The following is a 27,000-nucleotide window of genomic DNA, read 5'->3' as shown; positions in this document are numbered from 1 at the left end:
AATCTATCTCTTCCCTGCCCGTCGGGCTATTGTAGGAAGGAAAAATATATGTCAATGCTTTTGCATTCTTTCAGAAATGTAGCTGGGTAATTATGTCATTGGCATCGGTGAGCCACTGTCAATATATGACATATTGAAATCGCGTTTGAATTTGCGCTTGTTTTTTTGCTTTCACTTTGCAATCTTGCGAACTGTGTATAGAGAGCAACAGCACTGATCTGTGAGTGATGATAATTTGTGCACCAATTCCTCTGACATCGTCTTATTAATCGTTAGCTTACTATGCAAACATGACAAGTGAAATCTCCCGCAGCTTAAACATGTGAGAGGTTGATCGCGCAGAGAATCGCTGAGCTTATGTGAGTGCGTGTGTAAAAGCAGCAGGATATATATTTTAGTTCTGCTGAGCCAAATAAGACAGGTCAGGGTGAAGAAGTGACAGCCAAAGAAAAGCTTACCACAAAACTGAGAAGTTATGACAAATCAGACTATAAGGCAAAAAGAAAGTGCAGCTTTATGGTTTCATGGACAAAAGAATTTCTGTGGCTGCAATATGACGAGCTAAATAACCAGGGCTGCACATAAGTGGTCCGCAGGTGCGCATTCGCTGTCAAAATAAAAAACACGCACAAGGGTTAGGGTTAAATTTAAAAACTGTACTTTTGAGTTAAAATATATATTTATAATTTTAATAAATGACAAATTAAAAAGGCATGAACATTTTTTTGTATCGAAAAAATATCGAACCGTGACACCAAAGTATCGAACCGAACCGTGAATTTTGTGTATCGTTGCACCCCTAGTTTCCACCCATAAACCTGCCTCCCTCCTTCTCTCGCAGGCTAATGTTATCTTAACGAGGCCATAATTTCTTGAAATTAGGCCAGGAAGTCCTGAGTGACTGCCCTGTGCTATGAAAACAAATAGGTTGTCCTGTGAGACTCAAAGAGTCATGAAAGGATTTTAAGAAGTGAAGCCACACAACCTTCAAAGCTACAGCTGTAAATACAGCAGTTTGCTGATGCAGTTTGATTCAGATTGTGTGGGGTGGACTTTCTCAAGCAAGGTCAGTGTCAGCCTCCTCCTCCTCCTGCGTCTTCTTTTCCTTTTTTCCTTTTATCCATCTAATGTCTTTCTCCCGTTCCCTTCCTTCACCTCTTCCCTTCCCAATCACTTCTCTGACCTATTTCACTGAGAGGGATGTCCAAACCTCTAAAACGCCTCTTTGCATTTGATTTGATTTGAACTTGAGTTTAGGGAAAAAATCTGGACGATGCCACAATGAGTCTGTGGTGATTCATCTCTTGGAGCTGATTGGCCAATTGTATAACTTCCTAAACAGACACAGATCTAGGTCACACAGATATTTAACCCAGATTTGAGGGGATCAAAATGTATTTCTCCCTTTTTTGTCTTTGACTGCTTCCATGTGCAGACTTGCGGGCTGTTTGCAAGATTGACAGGCTTGGATACAGAGTCAACAAAACACAGTCGCTTGGTGATTCAGCTCCTTCTTTCAGGAGCTGGAGGGCTCACTGCCTGAAAACCAGGCTACTGTTTGATGTTTGAGAACAGCACATGTAGCTCCGTAAAAAATAAACCCACAAAAATACTAAAAGCGTGTTACTGGAACAGGTTAAAAATAGTTTGGTACAGCTATTAAAAGCATCCATATGTTTCATTTTCATAGTGTCAGAGACAAATCTTGCTCTTATATAAAATCAATAGCCAATAAATAAGCATTAATTACAGTTTTTAATTAAGTTACATGGACATCATGCTTTACAAACTATGTGAGAATAGCAAACAGTCTCTCTTTAAATATGTCCTGACTTTGTCACACTCAGAATTAGAGGTGCAGAAGAAGAACATTTCTATCTCTACAAGTACAGTATGCAAAAATGAACCTCTAAAGCTCATTACTGTACCTCAAGGTAATCATCTGTACCTTTCTGAGGGGAAAAACATCACATATCTGCACTTTTAAGGAGCAGTGTCAGTAGATATCTTTGCTCAGCCAAATAATTTTTAAGTTCTGGCAAGTTTCATTCTGCACTTGTCTTCAATATCAGCAGCGCAGTGGGTCAGCGGCAAACGCTGTCTCCTCATAGACCATCTTTGTTCTCTCTGCACCTGCTGGGATCTTTCCAGCTGCTCTGGTTTTTTCGCAGCTCGACTCAAATTTACTTACAAAACACATTTAAAGACAACTCACTTTGACCAAAAGATAGAATGAGTCAAGAAAAAACACAATAGATAAGAAATGACTAAAATAATTGTTAGTAGCTGCTAAACATAGATGGTTGTGGGCATCACATGTTTAAGGCTGGTTCCTAAGAACAGGTCCATGCATATCTGCTTTAAAGACACTCAAGGTCATCTTCATGTGCACTTCTGGATTGTTTTCAGTGGCGCTTCTATGGATCGCCCACTACATTTCCCCTGAGTGTTCTCCAAAGGACAGCTCAGGACTATACAGCAGAAGTCCACTCTGATCATCTGACCCCGGGGAACAAATTCATGGTGCACACTGCTGGTCGTGGCTGGAGACCCAGCTGTCGGCACACTGCCGCGAGCAGTGGTATCACTGCAGAGGCTGGGTTGGCTTAAATGAACAACAACAGCCATATCCATTTAAACTCTGTCATCATTTGTGAGCAGAAACTGAAGTGAAAGCTCTCCTTGTCGGACCAATCGGGGTCGCTGACATGTGAGCATTGGTTGTTTACAGTGTGCCGGCTTCAGCGTCGCTCACTGCGCCACTGTGGACATGACCTCTGTTGACCTCACGGCGTGCAGTGCTGTTACCGACACCTGCAGTGCGTTTCTTTGCACATCTGACTGACTCCATTCAGTTCACTTCAAAGCTGCAGCAGCTGGCAAACCGCTAATCTGCAGCCAAACAGCCGACCAGCCAAACCCACATCAGCACATACTGACGGTCAGCTGCAGCAGAGGCTCAGGAAAAGTCATCACAGACTCAGACTGACTCAAGCCTGGACTGGACTGATGTGAGAATGTGACAGCCTCAGACCTGAGTTGTGTCCAAGTGCGTGTATCCATAAACAGCTTCACAATAGTCTTTCTTCTTCTTTAACACTTTTTATGGCACATCTGCAGCAATCTGGACCTAGCATCGCACCTTCATTGTTTTAAGCACACATTGTACCTTTATCACGTTTTAAGACCACATTCCATCAAACAGTCTTGTTGCCTCTGGTTGAGATTAAGTGTTTTTTTGATCAGCCAAGCTCCTTTTAAAAGGGATCTTTGTTTTTTAAGTGCCCACCATGTTAGCATTAGCCAACCTCTGATAGATGATGCAGTCGGGCTGAGGGCTGTTGACATCCTCAATCCAGCTAAAGCCTAAAGCTTAGGGGTGGCTTTCACCATAGTTTGTGCTGACAGCATTTCTTCTTTTCTTAAAAAAATTGGGATTTGTGTGGATTTTTTGGGGACTGGTTCACACAAGAAAGTGATCTGTTTCCACTCTGTTTTCTTTGCCACGAGTCAACATCTTTAATGTGTCCATTCATTGCTTTTTGCACAGCTGCAGTAAAAATTGTTTGCCTGAAAAAAGTTACATCTTCATGTGGCTGTCAGTGTTTCCTTCCCTCCTTTGTTCTCTTTCCTTCTTTCGTTAGTGTCTGATTGAGTTCACCTGTCCCTCATTGCCCTTCTCTTGGTGTTTGCATTTCATCAAAATGGCTCCACAAGTTTTAGTACCTCCCAACAAAAACTCGAGAGGAGAAACATGAGGACAGAGCAGTGGAGGCAGCAGGAGACTAACAATATAAAAGCCACACTTAGAGTCTCATTTTAAAGTAATGCCATTTAAATGCACAATAAACTGTTTCATTATGGCCGACTACCAGTGTAGAGGCTCATTTACAAATACAGTCTATTTTCTATCTATTTTGAGGTCAAAGGACAAGTTGTTTCTTGTCTTTTTTTCAAGTGAAAGCAGCGTTATCAGCAGAGCTGGTATGAACTGCAGCGAGGTGATCACTATGAAGAATGAGGTCGGGATTCTTCATGATTCATGGAGATAAAATCTGCAGACATCTGAAATATGTGGAGGGAGTCAGCTGAGATATGATACAGTATGATCCTGAGATCAGTGACCCTGAGGACAAACAGAGATATGCCTTCACTGTCGCTCTGCTCTGTCTCGTGTAGATCTTTCCAACGGTTTGCTCAAAAGGAACTCGGGTCTGTTCACACAGCTGCTAGATGGTGGGAATGTGACGCTTCAAAGGCCCCGATTAACATCAAGGAGGTTAATGGTGGAGAAATTGATCACTTATTGGAGAAAGCCACAACTAAACACCAATAAAGATGAATCACCACCTAAAAAAAGAAAAAAGTATTGTGAAAGTCTCTTTTAACTTGATCACACAGCCCGCAGCCCACCACATGGTGGGGGGAAGTGGCCTATTACAAAGATGGTGCCACAAGTTAAAGGAAGCACTTGAAATCAAACATCTCTTCTGAGAGAAACCTGGAGCACTTAAAAAGAGCCGGAGACAACAAGAAGATCCTTTTTTTAACTTCAGTGGTCAAAAACTACACGTATGGATTTACCAAAGTGGATCAAAACAGCTTTACAAAAACCACCCATCCATCCATCCATTCATCCATCCATCCATCCATCCATCCATCCATCCACCCATCCACCCACCCATTAAACCATCCATCCACCCACCCATCCATACATCCATCCACTCATTAATCCATCCATCCATCCATCCACCCGTCCGTCTGTTCATCCATCCATCCATCCATCCATCCATCCATCCATCCATCCATCCATCCATCCACTCATTAATCCATCCACCCATTAAGACCTCCATCCACCCATCCATCTGTCGATCCATCCATCCATCCATCCACTCATTAATCCATCCATCCACCCATTAAGCCCTCCATCCACCCATCCATCTGTCGATCAATCCATCCATCCATCCATCCATCCACCCATTAAGCCCTCCATCCATCCATCCATCCATCCATCCATCCACCCATTAAGCCATCCACTCATTAATCCATCCACCCATTAAGACCTCCATCCACCCATCCATCTGTCGATCCATCCATCCATCCACTCATTAATCCATCCATCCACCCATTAAGCCCTCCATCCACCCATCCATCTGTCGATCAATCAATCCATCCATCCATCCATCCATCCACCCATTAAGCCCTCCATCCATCCATCCATCCATCCATCCATCCATCCATCCATCCACTCATTAATCCATCCACCCATTAAGACCTCCATCCACCCATCCATCTGTCGATCAATCCATCCATCCATCCACTCATTAATCCATCCATCCACCCATTAAGCCATCCATCCACCCATCCATCTGTCGATCCATCCATCCATCCATCCATCCACCCATCCATCCATCCATCCATCCATCCATCCATCCATCCATCCACCCATTAAGCCCTCCATCCACCCATCCATCTGTCGATCAATCCATCCATCCATCCATCCATCCATCCACCCATTAAGCCCTCCATCCATCCATCCATCCATCCATCCATCCATCCATCCATCCATCCATCCATCCACCCATTAAGCCCTCCATCCATCCATCCATCCATCCATCCATCCATCCATCCATCCATCCACCCATTAAGCCCTCCATCCACCCATCCATCTGTCGATCAATCAATCCATCCATCCATCCATCCATCCATCCATTAAGCCATCCATCCATTAACCCTTCCGCCCGCCGTCCTACCTTCCATCCATCCATCCAAAAAAATCTTTTTTTCTCATAAGTTGTAATTCTTTAGTGCATGACCACGATTTCACTTCACAGCTTCTTTAACAGCGGTACGATAACGAGACTGCATGCCACAGAGCTGAACCTGTCAGTGCAACCATGTCACTGGCTAATATTTTTGGTCACCATCTTTGGCATTACTGAGTTCACCTGTATATGTCTATGCAGTAGCTCCATGTCTCCTCACTTAAACAAAGAAAGCTCTCTCTAGTTTGTTTAATGGTCACACAAGTGAAGTTTGAATGGTGACTGGACTGTAAGCACTGTTGTTTAACAACTGCTTTTATGTCACACCGCTCTGAGGAATCATGTTTACGACACACACAGATGGCAGAGGCTGTCTGCTAACTGGCCCCGGCAGATCTGAGTTTCCAGATGTTGCAGCACCTCTGGGTTGAACCAGGAGGGGGTTATGTAAGGCGACAGTGACAGTTATGCAGGAATAGCCCCGCCTCCCCCCCCTGATACCTCCGCATCTTCTGAGGCGCTGAGTCATTTCCTTTGTTTTCTAAGCATCAGTGGGAGCAGCAGACAGGCTGCAGCTGCTCGCATACGTGCGCTTCATATACACTGCACTCCACATCTGGATGTGGTTTAACACAGCGGCTATGGTTTGGGTCTCCTGAACCTCATGCAGTCACCACACTGAAGCTGAAAGTCTGACTAATACTAGATGATGATTGTTTGCAACATTTCAATTTTCTTATCCAGCCTCTTATCTCCTCTGTGACTGCGGTCGGCCAAAATCCACCAGATCTTTCCTCCCCTACAGCTGCTGATTGCAGTCCCTTTCAGAATGCTCACAGTGGATTACTGTGTGTGTGTGTGTGTGTGTGTGTGTGTGTGTGTGTGTGTGTGTGTGTGTGTGTGTGTGTGTGTGTGTGTGTGTGTGTGTGTGTGTGTGTGTGTGTGTGTGTGTGTTACGATACAGTGACATGGTGTTTTACTCCCTTCAGGTCAGCAGAACCCCGACAGTCTTCGCTACAAGTACAACTTCATCGCTGATGTGGTGGAGAAGATCGCGCCTGCTGTCGTTCATATTGAACTGTATCGCAAGTAAGAGTGATCCAGACATCTGTAAACCTTTAAAATATGGATGGGAGCCTTTATAAAGTTCTTAATTGTCGGTTTAAGCAACGCATTGCCTCAGTGGTTGCTTGCCTGGATTTTTTCCAGGAGTTAGTTTCTTTGGCCAACGAAAAAACGCTGGGTTAACCCGGCCTGTTGTTACCGGGACAATCTCAGAGAGCAGAATTTTCTTTTTCTGGTTAAATCAATCAAAACAATCATAATGTGTTGAGTTCTTCAGGTTTTTAACTACCAGTTCTTTTCTAGAATGATCAGCATTTGTTTGGTTTTGGTAGATTCGCCACTTTTAGTCACAGTGAAATGTGATGTGAGGTTCGTGGATGCTGTCTTAATGATTTTAATGATCCTTGGACCTTTCTCAGATCATCCAATAAGCACAGTTGAATGGATTGGAGTACATTGTTCGCTGATGTTTATGTTCCAGAAACAATAAATTGAGACATTGTTGGGTCCTCTCACTGAGTCAAAGATCATTTTATTTTACAGCCAAATATCTTAAAACTAATGACACGTGTTTGTTTCTTTCCATGCTGAAGAGTAAATGTTAAAGCTACAAGCAGAACTTTAGACTTGGTTTTTCTTAAATACAGTTTAAAATACCTCTTTACACCCTTACATCAAAGCCTGCTCTTTAGTGATCGATCCATCAATTGATCATGTCCACTTGATGTTGTTTGAGATCAGAAGTCAGAGCCAAGCCTTTCGTCTCTCCCTCTCTCTTCTCAGGATGATGTTTTCCAAGCGGGAGGTTCCTGTAGCCAGCGGCTCCGGGTTCGTTGTATCAGAGGACGGACTCATCGTTACCAATGCCCATGTGGTGGCCAACAAGCACAGAGTGAAGGTATGCAAACTGTTGGAAACGTCTTCACAACATCCTATTTCACTAGCCATTATGTTAAAAATGTATAGCAATGTGTTCACATCAAAATAGCTTTTGATGAAAACTAACTGGACTCACTTAAGCTACAATCCTTATCTTGTAAGATGCAGTGGCTGCACAACCTGCCATATAGTCAGGACCAATAGAGAGTAGCATCAGTGACAACATATGAGACTAAAAAAGTCAAAAACAGCATGGAAAGAACAAGCTGGGGTTGGGTGGGTTGCAAATAAGCTTGCAGACCTGCAGGCAGAATTGTGTAGCTTCATTTCGGTTGGATATGTAGGTTTGTGGATAATGGCCTGAAATCCGTCTGTGCTGGTTTAAACATCATCATCATGAGACAAGGTGGATGCATGGACTGTAAATAAAAGATGGAAGTAGCTTTTGATTCTACTGTACTAAGTGAAGCCAGTGTGAAACTGTCGTAAAGCTGTATTCTTCTTATGGGCAATTTCTTTGGCTGTAAACGATTTATAGTCTCTGGCCATTATTTTCTCGTCCTATTGAACACAACCTAATACATTTCTGTAAGTTAATCCTGTTTAATGTGGTGCCACATGGGCATGCAGGATCCCCCGGTGTCAGAGTCAGCTCCTCGGTCATCATCTGGTTACAACAAGCAACGACGCTGATGGCCGAAAATGCTCACCGCTTTAAAAACAGGACTTTGTTAACAAACTGGCAACATCCTGGTGGCCTCGTCCATCTTTTATTTACAGTTTATGACCATTTTGGATCAGGACATTGAGTTCTGATCAGATCTTTTAATTTCCTCCAGGTGGAGCTGAAGAGCGGAGCCACATATGATGCCAAGATCAAAGACATCGACGAGAAGGCAGACATCGCTCTGATCAAGATCGATACACCGGTAAGCAGGCAGACGCTTGGAGAGCGAGGACGCCCCTATTTCATTTTCTTTTTGTTCTTTTTTCATCTTCACGTCAGCTCCATCTCAAAAGTTCGCAGTTGTTGGAGCAGAGAAAGCGATCCGAGCGAGTTAGCTGGAAAATTTACTTTTGCATCTTCATTTTTCCACCTTTTTTTTCTTTTGTGTATTTCTGTATTTTCTGTTTTAAAATTTAAGATAGAGTTTCTCATAATCCCTCGTTTCTTCTCACCTCTTTGCTTTCTTTCGTCTCACTCACTTTTATTTTGCAAAGCAAGCTGTTGAATTTGTGCATTTATACCCTGTTGTGAAGCATGCTTTTTGTGAACATTTATCTGAACTTCTGCCTTTGATTTTGGCTCCGAAAGATCATTCTGGGGCAAAATAAAGTGATGAGTCATGAGAGTGGGTGTGAGTGGGGCAAGTGGAGACAAACGGAGCGATTTGGTTTGGGGCGACTTTGAGTTTTTGCTTCCTCACACTCTTTGTTTTTTTCTCTGGGATGACCGGGCAGCCAGATTCAAGCCAGGAAGAGAGGTTTTTACCGACATTTATGTAATGGGACGACAGTTTTAGAATGAAAGGGTGGGTGCGTCCCATTATGTCCAGACAGTCAGAGCTGCTACATCCTGTGCAGAAGTCTGTCCTCACACGTCAAATTCATGTATTAAAACCTTTTATGTGAAGTTTCAGATTTAATACTAAAGTGAAAACAGGACAGATGCATCTGTGTGCAGTCTGTGTTTAAAGACAGGTAGTTAAAGTCATTCATCATTAAAGCAAATGATGTCCAGCTGTACTGAGTTGCATAAAGCAAACAGAGTGTTTTATGCAACTGTGATCTGGACTGCTTTCATAAGACTGGAAACCAGAAGAAAAAAAAGCCATAAAATGCAGATACCACAAGACTCTGAGTCCGCGCACACAGGAGTTATAAAAGAATTTCTGTAGCAGTTCTAGGAGCTCCGAAAATGTGAGAAAACAGGAAATGAATTGAAGGAAATGAAGTCCAGCTGTACTTATGAAAGCAAACAGGGCGCGTTATACAAGCTCTGAGCCACACGCCGTTTTCACAATATCAAAAACACAGACTCCACGTGTTTATGCATTTGGAGATTAAATTATTATTGCACTACTAATCACCAATACCAAAGAAGAAAAGTCCACAGTAACATAAGAAGCACACACCAACATAAGGAAGTTCATATTCAGGCTTTAAACCAAAACCCCCAGTTTGTGATAACGGTATCACAACATCACTTATTAAAGTCTCTGCTAAGCCGCTGAGCACACTCACATGACACCTGCTGCCTGCTCTAACCAGAGACCTGATCACAGCTGTGTTGGATTAAGGACACATCTAAAACGTGCAGGACACCGTCCCCAAGCCTGGAGTTGCCGACCCCTGCCTTATCAGGTGAGGATGGCAACATGGTGAAATTTTTTTCCAAAGAACAAAAAAAACCACAACGCTTTTGCAAATAAGACGAGGTTCTTAAACATTTTGAGCTGGAGTTAATTAATTTTATCACATGTGTGCTGTGTGGTGCTGTTTATTTCTAACACACTGGGAGCTCAGAAACTTTAAACATTAAAGCTTAATGCCCGACAGCCTGATAAAGGAGATAAACAGCACTAAACAGACACTGTGATTGAGAGTATACAGCAGGGTATACTCTCCCGGTCCGCGGGAGATCTAAAACCTGCAGGGCCGGTGTCCCTGCAGGTTTTAGATCTCACCCTGGGTCAACACACCTGAATCACATGATTAGTTCTTTAACAGGCCTCTGGAGAACTTCAAGACATGTTGAGAAGGTAATTTATCCATTTAAATCAGCTGTGATGGATCAAGGACACACCTAAAACCTGCAGGGACACCGGCCCTCGTGGACTGGGATTGGGGACCCCTGGTATACAGTATATACACACTGAGGTCTAACTGACAATTAGACACAGGTGAAGACAATCAAGAGGAAGCCAAAGACGACAAGATTGTTGCAAAACCCTGGAATGGGACTTTACATCCTCAGGCCGTGGGTTTGAAATCACTTGTAGAGCTGAAACAATGTGAACCATTCCATCGACTTCTTTCTTGTAGTCAAAGCAAATCAATCTGCATGTAAAGTCCAAAACAAACTCTGGCACACGGTCTCTGCTCTGTGGTCTGTTAGACGTTTAGACCTCCAAAGGTCAGGTGCGTGCAGGAAGTTTCAGGAAGCTTTAAACACGAGTACGACTGGGACCCTGAAACTGATGGTGCAGCTGACTTTACGATGAGCGAACAGGAAGTGCAGAAACTGCAAACTCATTTCCAGATTTGAGGGCTGCTGAATGTGACACAATTTAGAGCTTAACCACGAAATCTCGTGAAATTAAGCAGGGTAGTGTAAAGCCTTATGAGTACTCAGAGGTTTCACCAGTTTATTCTGGCGTTTCAGCTTTGCAGCTTTCAGAGTGAGACATGATTGGACTTTATTCCCAGAAAAAAGCCTGAATCCAGTTACGTGTTCCAGTTCTTCACACTTACGTGATAAAGCTCCGCACAGAGACACCATCACCGTAGGATGTGACGTCACGTTTTGCCCGTCAGAAGGAGACGGTGGTGGTTTCAAGTGGCGTGTTTGGCCGTCGGCGGGGTGTGTGTCTCTGTGTGCGCACTCTGTGTGAAGATGCACAAACTCACGGGGTTTAGGAACATCACATAATTTGCAGCACTGTTTCAGCAAAGGTGACTAGAAGCACGTGTGTGTATTCATGTCTTTGTGGGGACCAAAATCCTGGTCCCAACAAGTTTGAAGGCATTTTTGAGATGTGGTTTTAGTGACAGGGTTACAATTAAGTTATGGTGAGGTTTAGGGTAATGGGCTAGGGAAAGCATTATGTGAATCAGATGTTCCCTGTGTGTGTGTGATTCGGGCAGTGAGTGGTCGTGTCTTTGAGCGAGCGGGGTTCGTGTCCAGTGAAGCAGTGAGCTGGAAATGAACATCAGAGGCTTTATCAGCTTGTTTTTACTGATAAATCTGATCAGAAAAATATCGAGTAGCGTGCAGAAGAATCCAGAAACGTTCAGGTTTCAGCTCAGTGGAGACAGATTTGCATTTGAATCTTAAGTTTATATAGTTTCATAAGAATCTGTGTTGCCTCTCAGGTATGCATCATGGAAGCATGTGCAGACAGGAGCTACTGGGTGTTGTTTTTAATGAAGCCTCGCGGTGATATTCCACCTCAGTCCAACACTGATCATTTTCCCTGACACGTGCCCACAAGCAGCTTACGGGAAATGATCAGCTTTAACAGTCCAGGACGTCTGAAGGCCGAAGGCAGATTTGATCTGTTCTGTTAATAACACGGCACCAACAGCGCCACTGTAAACACTCCAAGCTTAGCATATAAGATACATCAGATGAAGTGGTGATAATAAGGAGTTAATGTGAGAGAGGGAGAGAGATCATTTTAGGGTTACAGAGATCTGCCGGAATTCTGCTGACACCATTGCTTCATGTCATTAATTACGAGGTTTGAATTCTCTGGTGTTATTTTTCCTTCACAGGCTTTATCCCCTCGGTGAATTCCTCAAAAAGTTGGCAAATCTCTGCTCTGTTTGTTTAATTCAACAGTTGAAAGGTCTGTCTGTGCCCTGCATGAAAGACAAGAGAGAGTGAGAGATGAGAGGAGCGAGAGACAAAAGGAGAACACAAGGAAAAGATGATGTTTTATTTGTTTTACATGTTCGTGAGATGTCAGGGCGCTGAGACAAACTGGGTCAAACTGCTCCATATTTATACTTCAGCTACACTTTTCATACTGTGACATGTTGTATTAACCTTTATCAGAGTAAGAGGCAGGGTGGTCTCAGTCAGGAGCGGTCTTACAAAGGACTTCTTCCTGCCCACCATCACCATGCGCTGCTGATCGGGGCTCGTCTAATTGTTGGGCTTCTCTAATGTTGGAAGGTCTTTACTTATTTAAATTCTCTGGTCCATTTCTTCATACACAACAACAATAGTTTTCTTAACAGGGACTGATTCTGCTCATGTCCAGCTTACTTTTGCTCATGACTCCACTACAGTAGCTTTGCATGATTCACAGTTTGAAATAATCCTTCTTTATCTAGCAGCCGCTCATTTGTATTCTGCTTATTTTAGATGTCTTTGACTTCAGTCCACTTTCCTCTGATTGGTTGCCCCTCATAAGCAGAAAGTTTGAACAGCTGGTGGGTGGGACTGATGTGCCTGAGATGACCATGTTTGCCAACAGTAGAAAAACTGTGAAGTTTAGTCAAAGGAGCTTGCAAAGAAAAGCGTCTGGACTTCTTTAAGTTGCTTGAAGACGTTTCACCTCTCATCTAAGAAGCTTCTTCAGTTCTAAGGTCAAATGGTGGGGAGTCCCAGATTTAAACCTAGTGGGAGTTTCCCCCCCACAGAGGGACAAAAGGACCCCCTGATGGGGGTCCAGGGGGTCTGAGAACCTTCACAGACATATGTGAAGTTTAGTGTTTTGAGGAGTTTGAACTTCTGGGTTACAGGAATTACTTTTGGAAACTTTGTCCATCCACCACTGTTGCAGAAGATTTCCGTCATTTCTGACAGAAAATGAGGAAAAACAGAGCAGATCCTCCTCAAAGACTGAGCAACACACGAAAAGCAGAGGAAGCAGTGACGGATAATGAAAAGGAGAGGGCTGATGATGACAGCAGAGGATTAAAGGGATGAACCGAACCGCTGCTGTCTTGCTTGTTGTGGTTCGTCTCGCTCTCCGCTGTGTCGCTGTCTCTTAAATTAATACCGACCCCGGCCCGTTGACTTTGTAATCTCAGCCCGGACAGCGCGCCGTCATCCTAAAAACCACAGAGGGGTGAACACGGTCATTTTCCTGGTGGGCGGAGCTCGGTGGGCGGTGCGTTGGATGGTGGCTTCAGATGTTTCGAGCTGTTTGTGGTTTAAAGGTCTGATTAGAACAGCTGAACGAATCCTTTCATAACCTGACTCACATTGTTTATGTCTGTATATGTTTGACAGCGAGTGCGTTAGCGTGTGTGTTTGTTTATGGGGACCTCATTGGAATAATGCCCACAGATTCCTGTTGGGATTCATTATTTTAGCATTCTGTTGTTTACGTTTTCAGGTATTTGGGTCGCCGGTTTAAATGCACGTTAGTTTCAAGCAACAAAGAAAAGGAAATAAGTGAACAACTACACTGAATTTTTCTGCTGCCACCTTGTGGTGTTCACTGCATTTTGCAGAGAGCTTTTACAAAATGTACCTTTAAAGCATAAATACTGAGAAGTTTAAATATCAGGTTGTGTTGAGAAATCCAGTCGTCACTTTGTTTATTCCTATTTCAGTCACGTCAGCTGTCGAGATGATCCCACACTGACGTCTGCTGTCAATCAGATCCTTTGACCACACTTTTCCAACTTTTCCATTAATTTTTGCAAGATCAGCTCCACTGGCTGAGATGCAAACAATGGCAGAGCTTCCTGTTTTACAGTTGGCTGTAGACACTGTTGTACCTCTCTCGTGGCCTCTGTGATGATTTGAACCAAAAACATCACATTTGGATTCATAACTGCATCAGACCCGTTCCCCATTTCTCCCTGTTTGCCTTCCTTGTGAATAGCTTCCTGACAGACGCCCCTCCCTGAGGTCACTCTGATCAGACTTCAGTGAACAGCAGATCGATCAGCGGGAGCTCCAGATGTGTCAGGTCTTTGCTGTTTTTTTCTTATTTCTTAACGTCGTGACATTCAGATACTGTTCATCTGCTGTACATTTTTCTTCCAGGCCTGACAATTCTTCTTTTGTCCTCACTCGTCCAGTTTAGTCAACTTTTTTTAAGAGCACGCTGCACCCTGTGCCAAGAAATGCTACATTTTTGGCTAATAGCACTTTGTGAATCACCTTCTTGGCACCCAAATACAACTTAACGGTGTTATGTCTGGCATTTTTCATAGATTCAACTAAAAAGAATGTGAAAAGGGTGTGCTCTTGCATTCATATGAAATGCATTCATACAAAAGCACAATAACAGTTTTACAATACAAATACTGTGAACATTAACAAATAATAGAGTAAAACAACATCTGTAACAGTGAATGATATTTTTACATGTGCTACTAAGAATTTTTTAATGATTTAAATAATTTGATTTGTGCAAAATTTGGTATTTTATAGAATTTATACACTTTTCAAGCTCATTTCAAGCACTGTGTGCCTTCACTGATCTGGGTGAGCAGGGAGACTGACATAAAGAACAGATTTCGATCTCACACTTGGCTTCTGTTTCAGGTTTCACTTTTTTTTTTGTTTCCTCACCTGCCAGCATCCACGGGCCCGGGCAGCAGTCATGTACAAATGTGTCGATCATACCTGTGCTTTCGGGCAAGCTTTCACTGCACGCCCAGTTTCTGCTCGAGCTGAGATGCCTCCACATCTGTCACATCTGCTTCCATCCTTTCTGTTTTTCATCTACCCTTCATTCCTTTCTGCCCTCCTTCTCACCTTGTCCCTCCTTCACTCTCTCCCTTCAGAGTTTTTCTGTGTCACTCTCTCGCTTACAAAACCTTAAGCAAAAGTGGGTCAGAGCCTTCAGGCTTGTTACTTAACGGAGGAAATTGGCAACACATGTGTCTGTCAGCAGCAAAACAAACCACACACACACACTTACAGAGAAACAGACATTTGTCATGCTTGGTGGAGTGTGGTGTTGATAAAAGTTGGGTCCGAACATCATGACTGCTTTATGTCTCAGTTTTTCTGTTCCACGTCATCCATGTGGGGCTGAAGTAGGTTAGTAGGACGGCGTGAAGTGGGCCAGCGGGCAGTTCACGGAGGGTTGGCCTCCAGACTGCTGCGGGCTGGAGCCAAAGGTTCTTAGGATTTTAAATGCATCGAAGAAGGTGGGAATTGAACACCGAGTCAATGAACAACATGAAGCTACACTGTCTTTAATAGCCAATTTTAAAGTTTGGATTTTTTATTCGTTATAAATCTATAAATATTTTTATAGGCAGAAAAATTATGTTTTCAGGTACCTTGTGACCCAGTGATGTCCCTCTTCTCCAGCAGAATATCGGCCTTGCAGTTTGATGGTGAGGTTTGGGTTGTTTTACGGTTAGATTTCGGCTCGGATGTGCTACAGGAGCACCACACAAGCACAAGAGGTCTCTGCTGTGATATTTGCAGAGGACAGCAGTTTGTCAGATAAGGTTAAACCCAGATTCCACTTGGCATCACCACAGTGCTGACATGCCTTCGCCTCAGAAGACAAATTCTCGGTAAAACCCGTGTTGAGCTTTAGGTGATATCAGCATATCTGAAAACCAACTGCATGCCTCTAGATAAGAATTATGTGCATGGAAGGAAGAGGAGTTCGCCCAGGAATGAAGCTTGTGGCGTCAGTCTGCAAGGCTGTATGGCTCTCCATATCAGATAAACTGTATATAAGAGGGATGTAGTCTCTAATGATGACCTTCATGTAAAAAATAAACTTTAAGGATGGAGAAGGTGAGAAGTTCAGGGGGGAAAATGCTCTGGGTGGTCAGTGTGAGTCAAGCAGTTGGAACTGGGTTCAAATCAGTCGTTCTTTTGGACATTAAGTCATCGCCTGTCGAGATCAGCCCAGCATCTCCTCTGGGGGAGTGTGAGCAGTGTTTGCAGCAGTGCGACTCTGTGCATGAGATGCCAACATTGTGTTGCAGTTTTTGAACAGCGAGTATACCAAAGATGGAAGGAGACCACCCTTTTTTGCCTTTTATGAATATGAAGAAATTCACAGTGTAAGGAGGCGGTGTCTCACGTATTAGTCTTGTAACCATCCATCCATCCATTCGCTTCCGCTTATCCTTTTCAGGGTCGCGGGGGGCGCTGGAGCCTATCCCAGCTGTCGTAGGGCGAGAGGCGGGGTACACCCTGGACAGGTCGCCAGTCTGTCGCAGGGCCAACACACAGGGACAGACAACCATTCACACTCACATTCACACCTAGTGACAATTTGGATTATCCAATTAACCTATCCCCACAAGCTGCATGTCTTTGGACGGTGGGAGGAAGCCGGAGTACCCGGAGGGAACCCACACAAACACGGGGAGAACATGCAAACTCGTCTTGTAACATTAAGGTCAAACATCTAAGTGTCATTTTCCTTGTTTCATTGTGTTTTCCTCAATGAAACTTTAAGGTCCTGAACTTTAAGCTTCCCTGAGATGTTGTGATTTGGCACAATGGACATAAAAGTGAATTGAATATTTAGCCTTAGTGTGTGTGTGTGTGTGTGTGTGTGTGTGTGTGTGTGTGTGTGTGTGTGTGTGTGTGTGTGTGTGTGTGTGTGTGTGCATGTGCGTGCGCTCAGTCTGAATGTTTCCTGGATTTAATGAAAAGACCAACAGAGGAGGAGGAGAGAGCGACACTGAGTAAGTCGGGGAGTAATAAGAATCTATTAAAGTGCATTTAAACAAATTATTACTCATAAAAGTCCAAACAGTTCACTTTCACTGGCAAAATAAACTTTGCATTTCCAGTAGGAGAAAGGTGCACTCAGCTTTTCTTTTGCTAAACTGCAGTAACGAGGATGGAAAAACTCAAATTTAGGAGCCAGCTAATCAGAAGTGCAACCTGCATCCAACTGGATTCATTTTCAGCCTCGATTCGCATCCCAGCAATTTGTTCGAACTCTAAAAATCACCTCACACTTGTGCTTTAATAACACAGCAGTGTGACTTAACTTTTTTGGCAGCCTGAGCTCGATCATATTATTTTATTATTTTTATTTTTTGCAGTTGTACATGTGGCAATAAAGCATCAGCCAGTAGTACTGCCGTATGTTGGTGGGAATCGATCGATATGATGGAAAATGATGTGGAAACTGTGCCGAGGAATAGAATATGGACACCAGCCTGCCTTTATGGAAGACAGTTTTAGCAGAACTTCATGTCACTCTTTAAAAGAAAGATTAAGATCAGGAACAGTGTGTTTCATGATTTAACACAAACTGAAGTGAAGTGTGTTTCATGATCAGCACCTTATAAAAGTGCTGTGTTTGTAGTGTTTTCAGCACATGCTCTCTGCCTCTGTGAAGCAACTCATTAATGTACAGGCAAATGAGTAGTGGTCCCAAAACTGAACCTTGTGGAACCCCCACGAGTACTGCTCCTATTACGTAACAACTGTCTGGAAATATTTAATATTTTCCTTTAAGACGACACTTTGCCTTTTCTGTTGGCCATCTTAATCAAAGTCCAGGTTTTGGTTTTTTTTTGGAGAGGTGAAGAAGCTTATTTCTTTCAAGAAAAATGGATGATGATGGTCAGTGGTGTTAGTGATGCTGAGGGTGAAGTTGGGGGCGTAGTCACTAAAAGCCAAACTAAGAGGTGTAGCTCCAAAGAGGAAAATCTAACTAAAGTTACTCCAGCAGGGGGCTGCATTTAAGCTGAAAAAATGTGCTGTTTTAAAATATGCTAAAGTTCTGTTTTTACTTCTAATATTTCTTTCATATTCATTTCTTCACAATGTTTTGCCTTTTTCTGGCCGCCATTGTAGTTTAGTCTCCATGGCTTAACTGGTTAAGTCCACAGACTCAGTGCACCGCCTAGTGGTACAAACTGGTATTCGACTAAAGTACAACCTGGTCCTAGTTCAACTTCAGTTTGCACCTCATTAACGCAATACTGTTGAACATTAGGTCATAACTGTTGTTTTGTCATAGTCTGATGCTCGGTTTGGTTTTGTAAGGTTTACATCAATTTGCAACACAGGAATATACAATAACTGCCTTTAAGGATTATAACTGTTAACTGGCAAACCTCCTTAAAAGATATATTAGAGAATAAGAGAATCATCTAACGTTTTTACACATGTCAGATGTATTAAGGTGAATAAGGTGAACTTTGCAGGCATGATGTACCAGAATGACAGCTACAGAGAACTACTGAATGAACCTCAGTCCTCAACTGTAGGGCTGAATAACTAAATACTTGTTACAGTTTGAGGTTTAACTGGAAGAGAGCGGTGATCCTCAGGGGCAATGAGGCTGCACGACTGAAATGGTGATTTGTATTTAAGAGTTTGGGTTTTGGGGTTAAGAGGAGGCTTCGTCGGAGTGAGAGAGCTGAGTCAGCTGTCCACAGGAAACGCACGTCTGTCTCCACAGGCCTAAAGAGAATAAACTGCTGTTTACGTGTGTGTGTGTGTGTGTGTGTGTGTGTGTGGTAACTGGGCTGCTGTTCCTTCAATCATGGTGCACCATCAAGGTTTTTCCCACATGGAGGCGTTTGTCATGTTCAGCAGCGTTGAAGTGAAACTGTTTACTTCTTGTTAAATGGGGTCAGTCGTAGTCATTTCTGATAATCCAATGACTAGAGAAAGAAAATGGAAAATGCAGGTTTCTGTCAAACAAAGAAAGACACTCAGTGATTTTTACAGTAAGAGGATCAGAGCTGTCACCCTTCTGAGCCAGGAAAACCTCGGATCATTTGTTTCACTTTCTGTTTTCTTTGCCCAATTTAGAAGAAAGACATGTAAAAGAAGACTTTAAACAAATCTAATGTAGCTTTGTGCACCAAGACCAGCACAGAAATAACCTCTTCCTTCTGTTCGATCAACTGATTCGCATGTGTGGTGTCTCACTCTGTGTCCTGTCCCTCTCTTCTCTTTGTTGCAACAGATGAAGCTGCCGGTGCTGCTGCTCGGTCGCTCGGCAGACCTTCGTCCCGGTGAGTTTGTGGTCGCGATAGGCAGCCCGTTCTCCCTGCAGAACACCGTCACCACCGGCATCGTCAGCACCACCCAAAGGGGAGGCAAAGAACTTGGCCTGCGCAACTCAGACATGGATTACATCCAGACTGATGCCATCATCAATGTAAGGGAAGGGACAAAGTGTGTGGGTCTTATCAAGTCTGAAAAACACCTCTAATAATTCAAATTTAAGTGTTAGAATAATTTCAAAAAGGGAGACATATTTATATACTATACATGTAAGGAAGAAATTAACTGTTACCAGTGCCGAAGTGCCTAAAATCATGCATTCCACCTGAGGGCCACCAGATGGCGATAGTTGCAAAGGATCTCTGGTCCTATAGAAGTCTATGGGAAAATGGCACGTTAGCCTAACCTCTGTATACAGTTACTGCTAACTTTATGAGCTCGGTCATTCATTGGGTCATGCTGTCATACAGTCTTGGTCATACCATGTTTCAGAGTGAGGGATCATCTGTGATATGGTTTCACATTTTGACCCGCCCCTCTCGTCACATGATGGCCACAGTAAAAGAAACACTAGTCCTGAGGCTTCACAGCTCTTCAGAAACGGCGGATAATGTTGCCTCAAGTGGCCACTAGTGGAAGTGCACTTTCCAAAGCTTCTATGTTTTCGTCATTTTTTCAGCCATGGAGGTCGCTCTTAACTCTTTCCCCCATAAAGACGATATATGAAGACCTCCCCTGCGCCCTTAATGATGAATTTTGACACCTCAATATGTGTCAACAAGGATGCATTTTGATAACCATTGCAATAGGAGGGTTGCTGGATAGGAAGAGGCCACCCTCAGCATCCTCCGATGCACACCCGGTCGTTTTGTTCTATGAGCAGGTCTGAAATATGACAGAAACCGCTCAGCTCAGAAAAAGAGCTGCAAAAGTTTCTCCTAGTAAGCTTTCAATGGGTAAAGCATTAAATAATTGTTTTAATAATATTCACTGAATTCACGTTAACTGTTTGCTTGTTTGTTTTCTTGCAGTACGGCAACTCTGGAGGACCACTAGTCAATCTGGTAAGTGAAGGAGAAAAAGTGAGATGACCTGTTTGAGCTGTATCCGTATCATTAAGAATGATATCTGTGAAGCAGAAACTGAGCTCTGCCTTTACTTGGACCACATCCACGTGTTGCAAAACGGAGAAATACATAACCTCATATAAATAAAGACCAAGAAGCATAAAGTCCTTATTAGGAAAGGTAAATAAAGAGTTTAGGTAACGCTTGGCGCAGGGTCCCGGTCCACAGCTGACTCTGATTAGAAGCTTGTTTTCAGTCAGCCACAGAAAAAAAAGAGGCGTCAGATTGGCTGTTTCACAAGCTTCATGTGGGACTCTGGCTTTTACTGAGAAACGCTGGCAAATTAAAGTTTGTTCCTGTGTGTGTGCTGCAGGATGGGGAGGTGATCGGCATCAACACTCTGAAGGTCACAGCAGGAATCTCCTTTGCCATCCCCTCGGACAAGATCAGACAGTTCCTGGCAGAGTCACACGACAGACAAGCTAAAGGTTTGTAGCAGTGTTATCACGGAGCTGATGTCAGAGAGACGGAGCAGACGAGGCCAAAGAGAGCAAGACAACGTGGCACAAGTCTCACATGCTCGAACACTCACACAAAGCTGTGCGTTTAAAAAATGGATCCAGACATAATTTACAAAAAGTAGACAAATGTCTCTTTAAGTTATAGAGAAAGACCCGTGCAGTTTAAAAGGCAATAAAAGCTCAACACAGATGAACAGAAATTCCTAACTGCTGTGAGCATGCAGTAACATTAAGTCATATTAGGAATATTGAGGTCATTCCTTATCAAAATAAACGTTCACACCTCAAATCAGATTTTTTAAAACTACATTTTCAGCTCAGATTTACAAGGAAACACTTCTTCATGAACTAAAGTTTTGTCATGTGATATAAGGGTTAAGGTTTCTCTCAGTTTTTCCGCTGCAGTAATCACTCATTACTTCTAAATTGAATCCAAGTTTATTTAAATGGCATCAAATCACAGCAGTTCTGTCATCATTTGGTGAGAGCGTGTGGACGTCCATGTGCCTGCGTGTTTTTTGTGGCTGCTCAAGCTTGTCCGTGAAGAATTTTCATTACAATGCACAAGCACGCACAACACGCCCCCACGAGCAAGCATTAGCTGACAGTGGGAAGGACAAACTGCCTTTTAACAGGAAGAAAGTAGAACCAGGCTCAGTATTTAAGAGGCGAGAGGAAAGAGACAATAAACAGGAGAGTATCGGGAACCACAGCTAGAGGATGAGCCTAGGATTAAATGTGGGTAAAAGGAGACCATGTGTTATAACTTATTTTGACGCCCACCTATCCCAGGTGGAGATGAGAGCCCTGAAAGTTTTCTCCAGTAAATGCCCAGAGAGCATCAACACTTATTGTTATCGCTCTAAGAGACAATTTTTTTACAATTTAGCTTTGAAATTACAAACAAAACCCAGATTTTGTCTCGTTAGATTGAAATACCTAAACTGGATCTAAAATTGACTTAAATACAGTTTTTAAACAAAGCTTAAAATCTGTTTTTCCAGTCCAGAAAGTTTCATGTGGAGCTCTGTGGATTTTAGCTGCTTCGCCCGGTTAAATAAATCTCGGTTTATTTTCCTCCTTGATGAAGTTTGTTTGTTTCGGTAATCATGCTCGGGTGCAGACCAAAACAACTGCACTGAGACCCTTTCAGCTAAACGTAACTCCAGAGTGGTTCGCTCATGGCCAGAACATGATGTGACCAAACTGTCAGCAGATTTGAGATTTGAACCCAAACCACAGCACCTTTATTTCTCTCACCCCAGACTGATTTAGCCAATAAGAAGACTGATGGTGGTTTTCAGTGATGCATTTTTTGGTTTTTTGGTTGCTTCCAGTTTTTCTGTTTGAAATGAAACCAAATCAAGAGAAAAAGCCACACATTTACAGACTCATGAACTGACTCTGACCAGAGTAAACAAGCTCCAGGCTTGTGCCACATCCACCTCCAGTACTCGTACCTGTACCTGAAACTCTGAGACGTTTGCATGGCTACGTTACGTTACGGTACTGTAGCTAAAACGCAAAGATAGATTTCAAAGCTGCCTGTTAAACATTTCACACTTCACTTTAGACTTGTTGATTTTAAAACTAGATAAACGTGATAGAAGAGGATGATGATGTTGACCATAACATGGACATAAAGGGTATTTTTGTTGTTATGTTCTGCAGGTAAAACACCACAGAAGAAGAAATACATCGGCGTCAGAATGATGAGTCTCACTTCATCGTAAGTCCCAGCTTCCCTCACCTTCTGACATCCACAGAAAAATCATCTAAACTGCATTTAAACAGGATTAAATTGTAAGATTATTTAATGTGTTGATTTCTGTGAGAGCAGCCTGGAAAATCTAAATCCCGACTCAGTGTGTTGTTGACGCTCCCTGGATCCCTAAAATGGATGTTTCTCAATCCTGACTTTCATACATAATCAGGGCGGTGATCATATCGACAGGGTGACGTTAGCTTTCGATACCCGCTGCCAAATGATCGCTTTAAGCAGGAATGTAAGCCGGGCCAGGCCGCGTTCACAGCCTTCGGGTCAGAGTACCCGCCTAAGCTGGCCCAGAGTCACAGCAGGAAACTCCCCAAATCACCAAAACAACCCTCACTTTATGACAGCTTGTTAATTTTAAACATGCCCTCAGGTACTTTTAAAATGATCTGCCATCACATTTACGCTTTTCAAGTTTCACCCTCCATCCAAGTACCAACTTTTCTACATTTCACAACACTGCGCAAGAAGCCAAGATAATAGGTAACCTCCTCGAGTGATCATCAGTCAGCTTTATTCATGTCAAACCTATCGTGTGGTGATGCACTGTCAAGCCTGCTGCAAGTGAAAACATGCTGCTGCTGCACATTGGGACACGGTTGGCTGATGTATATCAGTCCTTACATGTTGGAGCTTCCTTAAATAAAACAGCCAGAAAAAACACAAAAGCTGAAATTTATCAATATTCATAAAAGGCTGAGTGCAAAACTCCAACGAGCACACTTGAGAGTGTAAAAGAAGGTTTGAGAAAGGGAAGGGATATACACTCACCTGTCACTTTGTTGGGGACACCTGCTTAACTCCTTCTTAATGTGAATATACAGTCAGCCAGTCGTAACAGCAGCTCCGTGCATTTAGGTGTTTGCACATGGTCAGTATGACCTGCTGAAGCTCAAACTGAGCATCACAATGGGGAAGAAAGGTGATTTCAGAGACCTTGATCATGGCGTGGATGCTGGTCTGAATAATTCAGATTGTCACAACCATCTCCATGTTTACAGAGAATGGTCTGAAAACGGACGATGTCCATCCCAGTGTAACCACAGTGGACCATCTTCTGATGGTTGCTTCCAGCAGGAGAAAGCACCTTGTCACAAAGACTCAAATGGCCACCACAGCCACCTAAACTTAATCCTGTAGTAGATCCTCATGATTTGGTGGAAAGGAAGCTTCACATCATGGATGTGCATCTGCAGCAGCTAAATGATGCTGTCGTGTCAATAGGGACCAAAATCTTTCAGCACCTTGATGAAGCTTCGGCACAAAGAGCAGTTCTGAAGGCAAAAAAGAGTGCTAGCAAAGTGCAGCTAATAAACGGGATCCAGGCAAGAGCAGGAGGTCAGTAACATCAGGGGAAAACAATCAATCAGTGACTCACTGGGATATAATCCAATCAGAACAAGGCCCCAAACCTCCACAGAATCACTCAAAAAGAATGAAAAGAAGAATCAAAACTCATAATTACCCATAAACTCAAATACAACCATACTGATTTTAAGTATTAAAAGAACTTGGTGTGAAGTAACGGCTCTGAACACACAACAATTAGAAAACACCTCCCAGGTTTGAGACCATTTCTTGTGAAAGACATTTTCAGAGGGATTAATGCTCTCAACACGGCTCCAGGGTGGAATATGCTGTTTTAGTGATAATGCAGTGTGAAGCACAGATGCCATTCTGACTGCTGTGAATCAGGACTTGCAACACAAATGTTATTATGACTGAGAAGATAAAACGCTACACAACACTTCTGCTGGTTTGGAGCACCATTTAACCGGCTGGAGATGCCAAATGTCCTTTCGCCGATCAGCATAATGAGAAAAATGCTGCATGTGTCATATTTTGCAGCATCTTCATCATATTTGGGGCAGTTAATCTCTTTTATTTTTGCTTACAAACCACAGAATACTTGACGGAGCCTTGGGCACTTCAGAATAAAATACTCTTTCTGACAGGCCTTAATTATGCTGACAGTCAGCGTGGTTCAGGCACCACACACATTTAAATCTGGGCCTGTCATTTCAGACATTTTGCTCCAGAAAGGTGGTGAACACAGTGACTGCATGATGCAGGTCATAGTTCATCACCGTCGGCTTTGTTGAAGATGCAGCTTCTCAGAGTTTGCCCTGTCCTCAGGATGTCACTTCTAATCTGAGTGAAGTTTTAGAGCCCAGAATAAATCAAATGCATCAGAATGACGTGCTGAAAACATTCGGTGCAGAAGCTCATGTTCTCACTGGTTTTCTCCTCTTTTCTCAGGCTGGCCAAGGAGCTGAAGGAGCGGCAGTCAGACTTCCCAGATGTCACTTCTGGGGCGTACGTCATTGAAGTCATCAGCAGAACTCCAGCTGAGGCGTGAGTGTTTCATTTCACCCAGTTCACTGTCTACTAAGTTCACATCGGGGCATAAAAGTTCAGGATATGGACAGGATAGCTCTCTGTCCAGAGAGTTTTATTTCCAAGGCACAAGTGGCACATTTGGCATCGGAGGGGTTCTGGTATGTTAAAGCAGGTACAAGAGTGCACGCTGGGTGGTTACAAACATGCTTCTGCAGACGGTTTTTGCTACTCAAGCATGCTGAAAGCAAACCGCAGCGGCCCACCTGAGGAAACAGCAGGCAGAGTTTGTTTTCTTGTTGTCTGCTTGGTTCATGCAGAACATAGACGGCACTCAGGAGGAGCCTCTGATCGTGCTGACTGCGGGGTATGGAGAGTTCACCTCTGATTTTAAAGCTGCTGTTTTCCTTTTTGGAAACATCCTGGAAGCCAGCAGCAAAACAGAAAAACGAGTGTTTCCCACCCAGAGCGTCCAGCTTGCTCTGGCAGGGAGGACAAACTGCTTCAGTCATAGCTGCGCAGATCTGGGTTTCTCTTTGGCATCGCTTCAGCTCTGAAAGTAGAGCCTCTGTGTTTAACTGTCACTTTGCAGGCATCCGAACCACCTCAACTAGCCTCCTTTTGGTGTGGAGGACTAGGTGCTCTACTTTCAGCTCCTCGCAAATAAGTGAGCTCCCCACCTTTTCTCTAGGCTGACTTCAGACCCCTTTAGAGGATGTAGAGGAAGCTCATTTCCACTACTGTCAGTCTCATATTTTCAGTCACTACCACAGCTAATAATCTCTATGAGAGCAGAAACACAGATACATGGTTTCAGTGTCATTTCCATCTGTACATTTTTATTCTTGGACTCTACTACAGCAGCTTTGTATGATTTGCAGTACAAAATAATCCTTCTTTGTATTACACTGGATCTTGTGCAGCCCTTTAGTTCATCCTTTCCCTGGAATATGGAGGTGTGTGTCAGGAATGCCTTTTTATTCTTGGTAGTCCAGAATAACTCGTCTTTTCTTTTCATTCTTTGTAACAGAGCCGGCCTGAAGGAGAGTGATGTCATCATCAGCATCAACGGCGAACGAATCACCTCTGCCAGCGACGTCAGCGCTGCCATAAAGCGGGACGACACGCTTCGAATGGTGGTGAGGCGAGGCAACGAGGATGCCATCCTCACCATCATCCCCGAGGAGGTCGACCCTTGACCTCTCAGCTGACTGAGCTACCATTCAACACAACACCTTAACCGCTCACGCGATCTCGAGCTGGCTCTCAGTGTTTTTCAGCCAATCATGAACACTTAAAAAAAGAACAAATATGTTAGGGTGTGTCTGGGGCCACACCTAGAATTTGTAATTGTTAGTACTGCTACTCGTCTTTCATTTTTATAATGCTGACACACCTTCGGAGGTTCGTCACTCTGGGATCTGATGCTTCACCCCTGTCATTGTACGGCTCATATTAGCTCTCATCTTTCCTCTTTTCCATCCTCACAGACCTTTTATATCCTACTAACACCATCTGTCGCTACAAAGAGGTTACTGCAGGTTTCCGTAGTATCACTGTGTACTGTATGTTCTCCGTGGGATATTTTTAATAGTGTTTTTTTTCAGTATGTGTTTGATGACAATGTTTTCAAAAAAGGGAATAAAATTATTTTTAAAAAAGTCTCTTTATTAATAATCATGATTTTCTATATTTATATTTTCCTATATTTACCCAACATTTGTACAAATATTCACTACAAATGGTGCATCGAGGGAAACCGCTGACATTAGTCACAGCCAATCTCAATAAGAACGCCAGGCTTTGAAATTTGTGTAACATTTTTGCTTTTTCTCACATTTTAACTGTTCCTGAACTCCAAGGAGTCCCCGAGTATTCCTCTTCCTCTTAGGCTACGTTCACACTGCAGGCGAAAGCGCATCAAATCCGATTTTTTGGACCCTAT

The 27,000-nt window shown here is 43.2% G+C and overlaps 1 protein-coding gene across 1 annotated transcript in view; it reads left to right on the top strand.

Annotated features, from left to right (window-relative positions):
• The window catches only part of htra1b (HtrA serine peptidase 1b), a 30,851-nt gene extending 4,132 nt beyond the window's left edge, over window positions 1-26,719 (top strand). The window contains exons 2-10 of the mRNA XM_004565201.4: window positions 6,755-6,854; window positions 7,614-7,728; window positions 8,549-8,638; window positions 19,316-19,510; window positions 20,388-20,420; window positions 20,797-20,911; window positions 22,616-22,673; window positions 24,978-25,073; window positions 26,086-26,719. Of these exons, the coding sequence (XP_004565258.2) occupies window positions 6,755-6,854; window positions 7,614-7,728; window positions 8,549-8,638; window positions 19,316-19,510; window positions 20,388-20,420; window positions 20,797-20,911; window positions 22,616-22,673; window positions 24,978-25,073; window positions 26,086-26,254 (971 nt within the window). The 3' untranslated portion in view covers window positions 26,255-26,719. The remainder of the gene's footprint in view (window positions 1-6,754; window positions 6,855-7,613; window positions 7,729-8,548; window positions 8,639-19,315; window positions 19,511-20,387; window positions 20,421-20,796; window positions 20,912-22,615; window positions 22,674-24,977; window positions 25,074-26,085) is intronic.
• Window positions 26,720-27,000: the final 281 nt, after the last annotated feature.

The sequence above is a fragment of the Maylandia zebra genome, linkage group LG8 (genome assembly GCF_041146795.1).
Source record: "Maylandia zebra isolate NMK-2024a linkage group LG8, Mzebra_GT3a, whole genome shotgun sequence".
Lineage (NCBI taxonomy): Eukaryota > Metazoa > Chordata > Actinopteri > Cichliformes > Cichlidae > Maylandia > Maylandia zebra.
The sequence above is the reverse complement of the archived record's forward strand: the minus strand, read 5'-3'. Positions and strand labels throughout refer to the sequence as shown.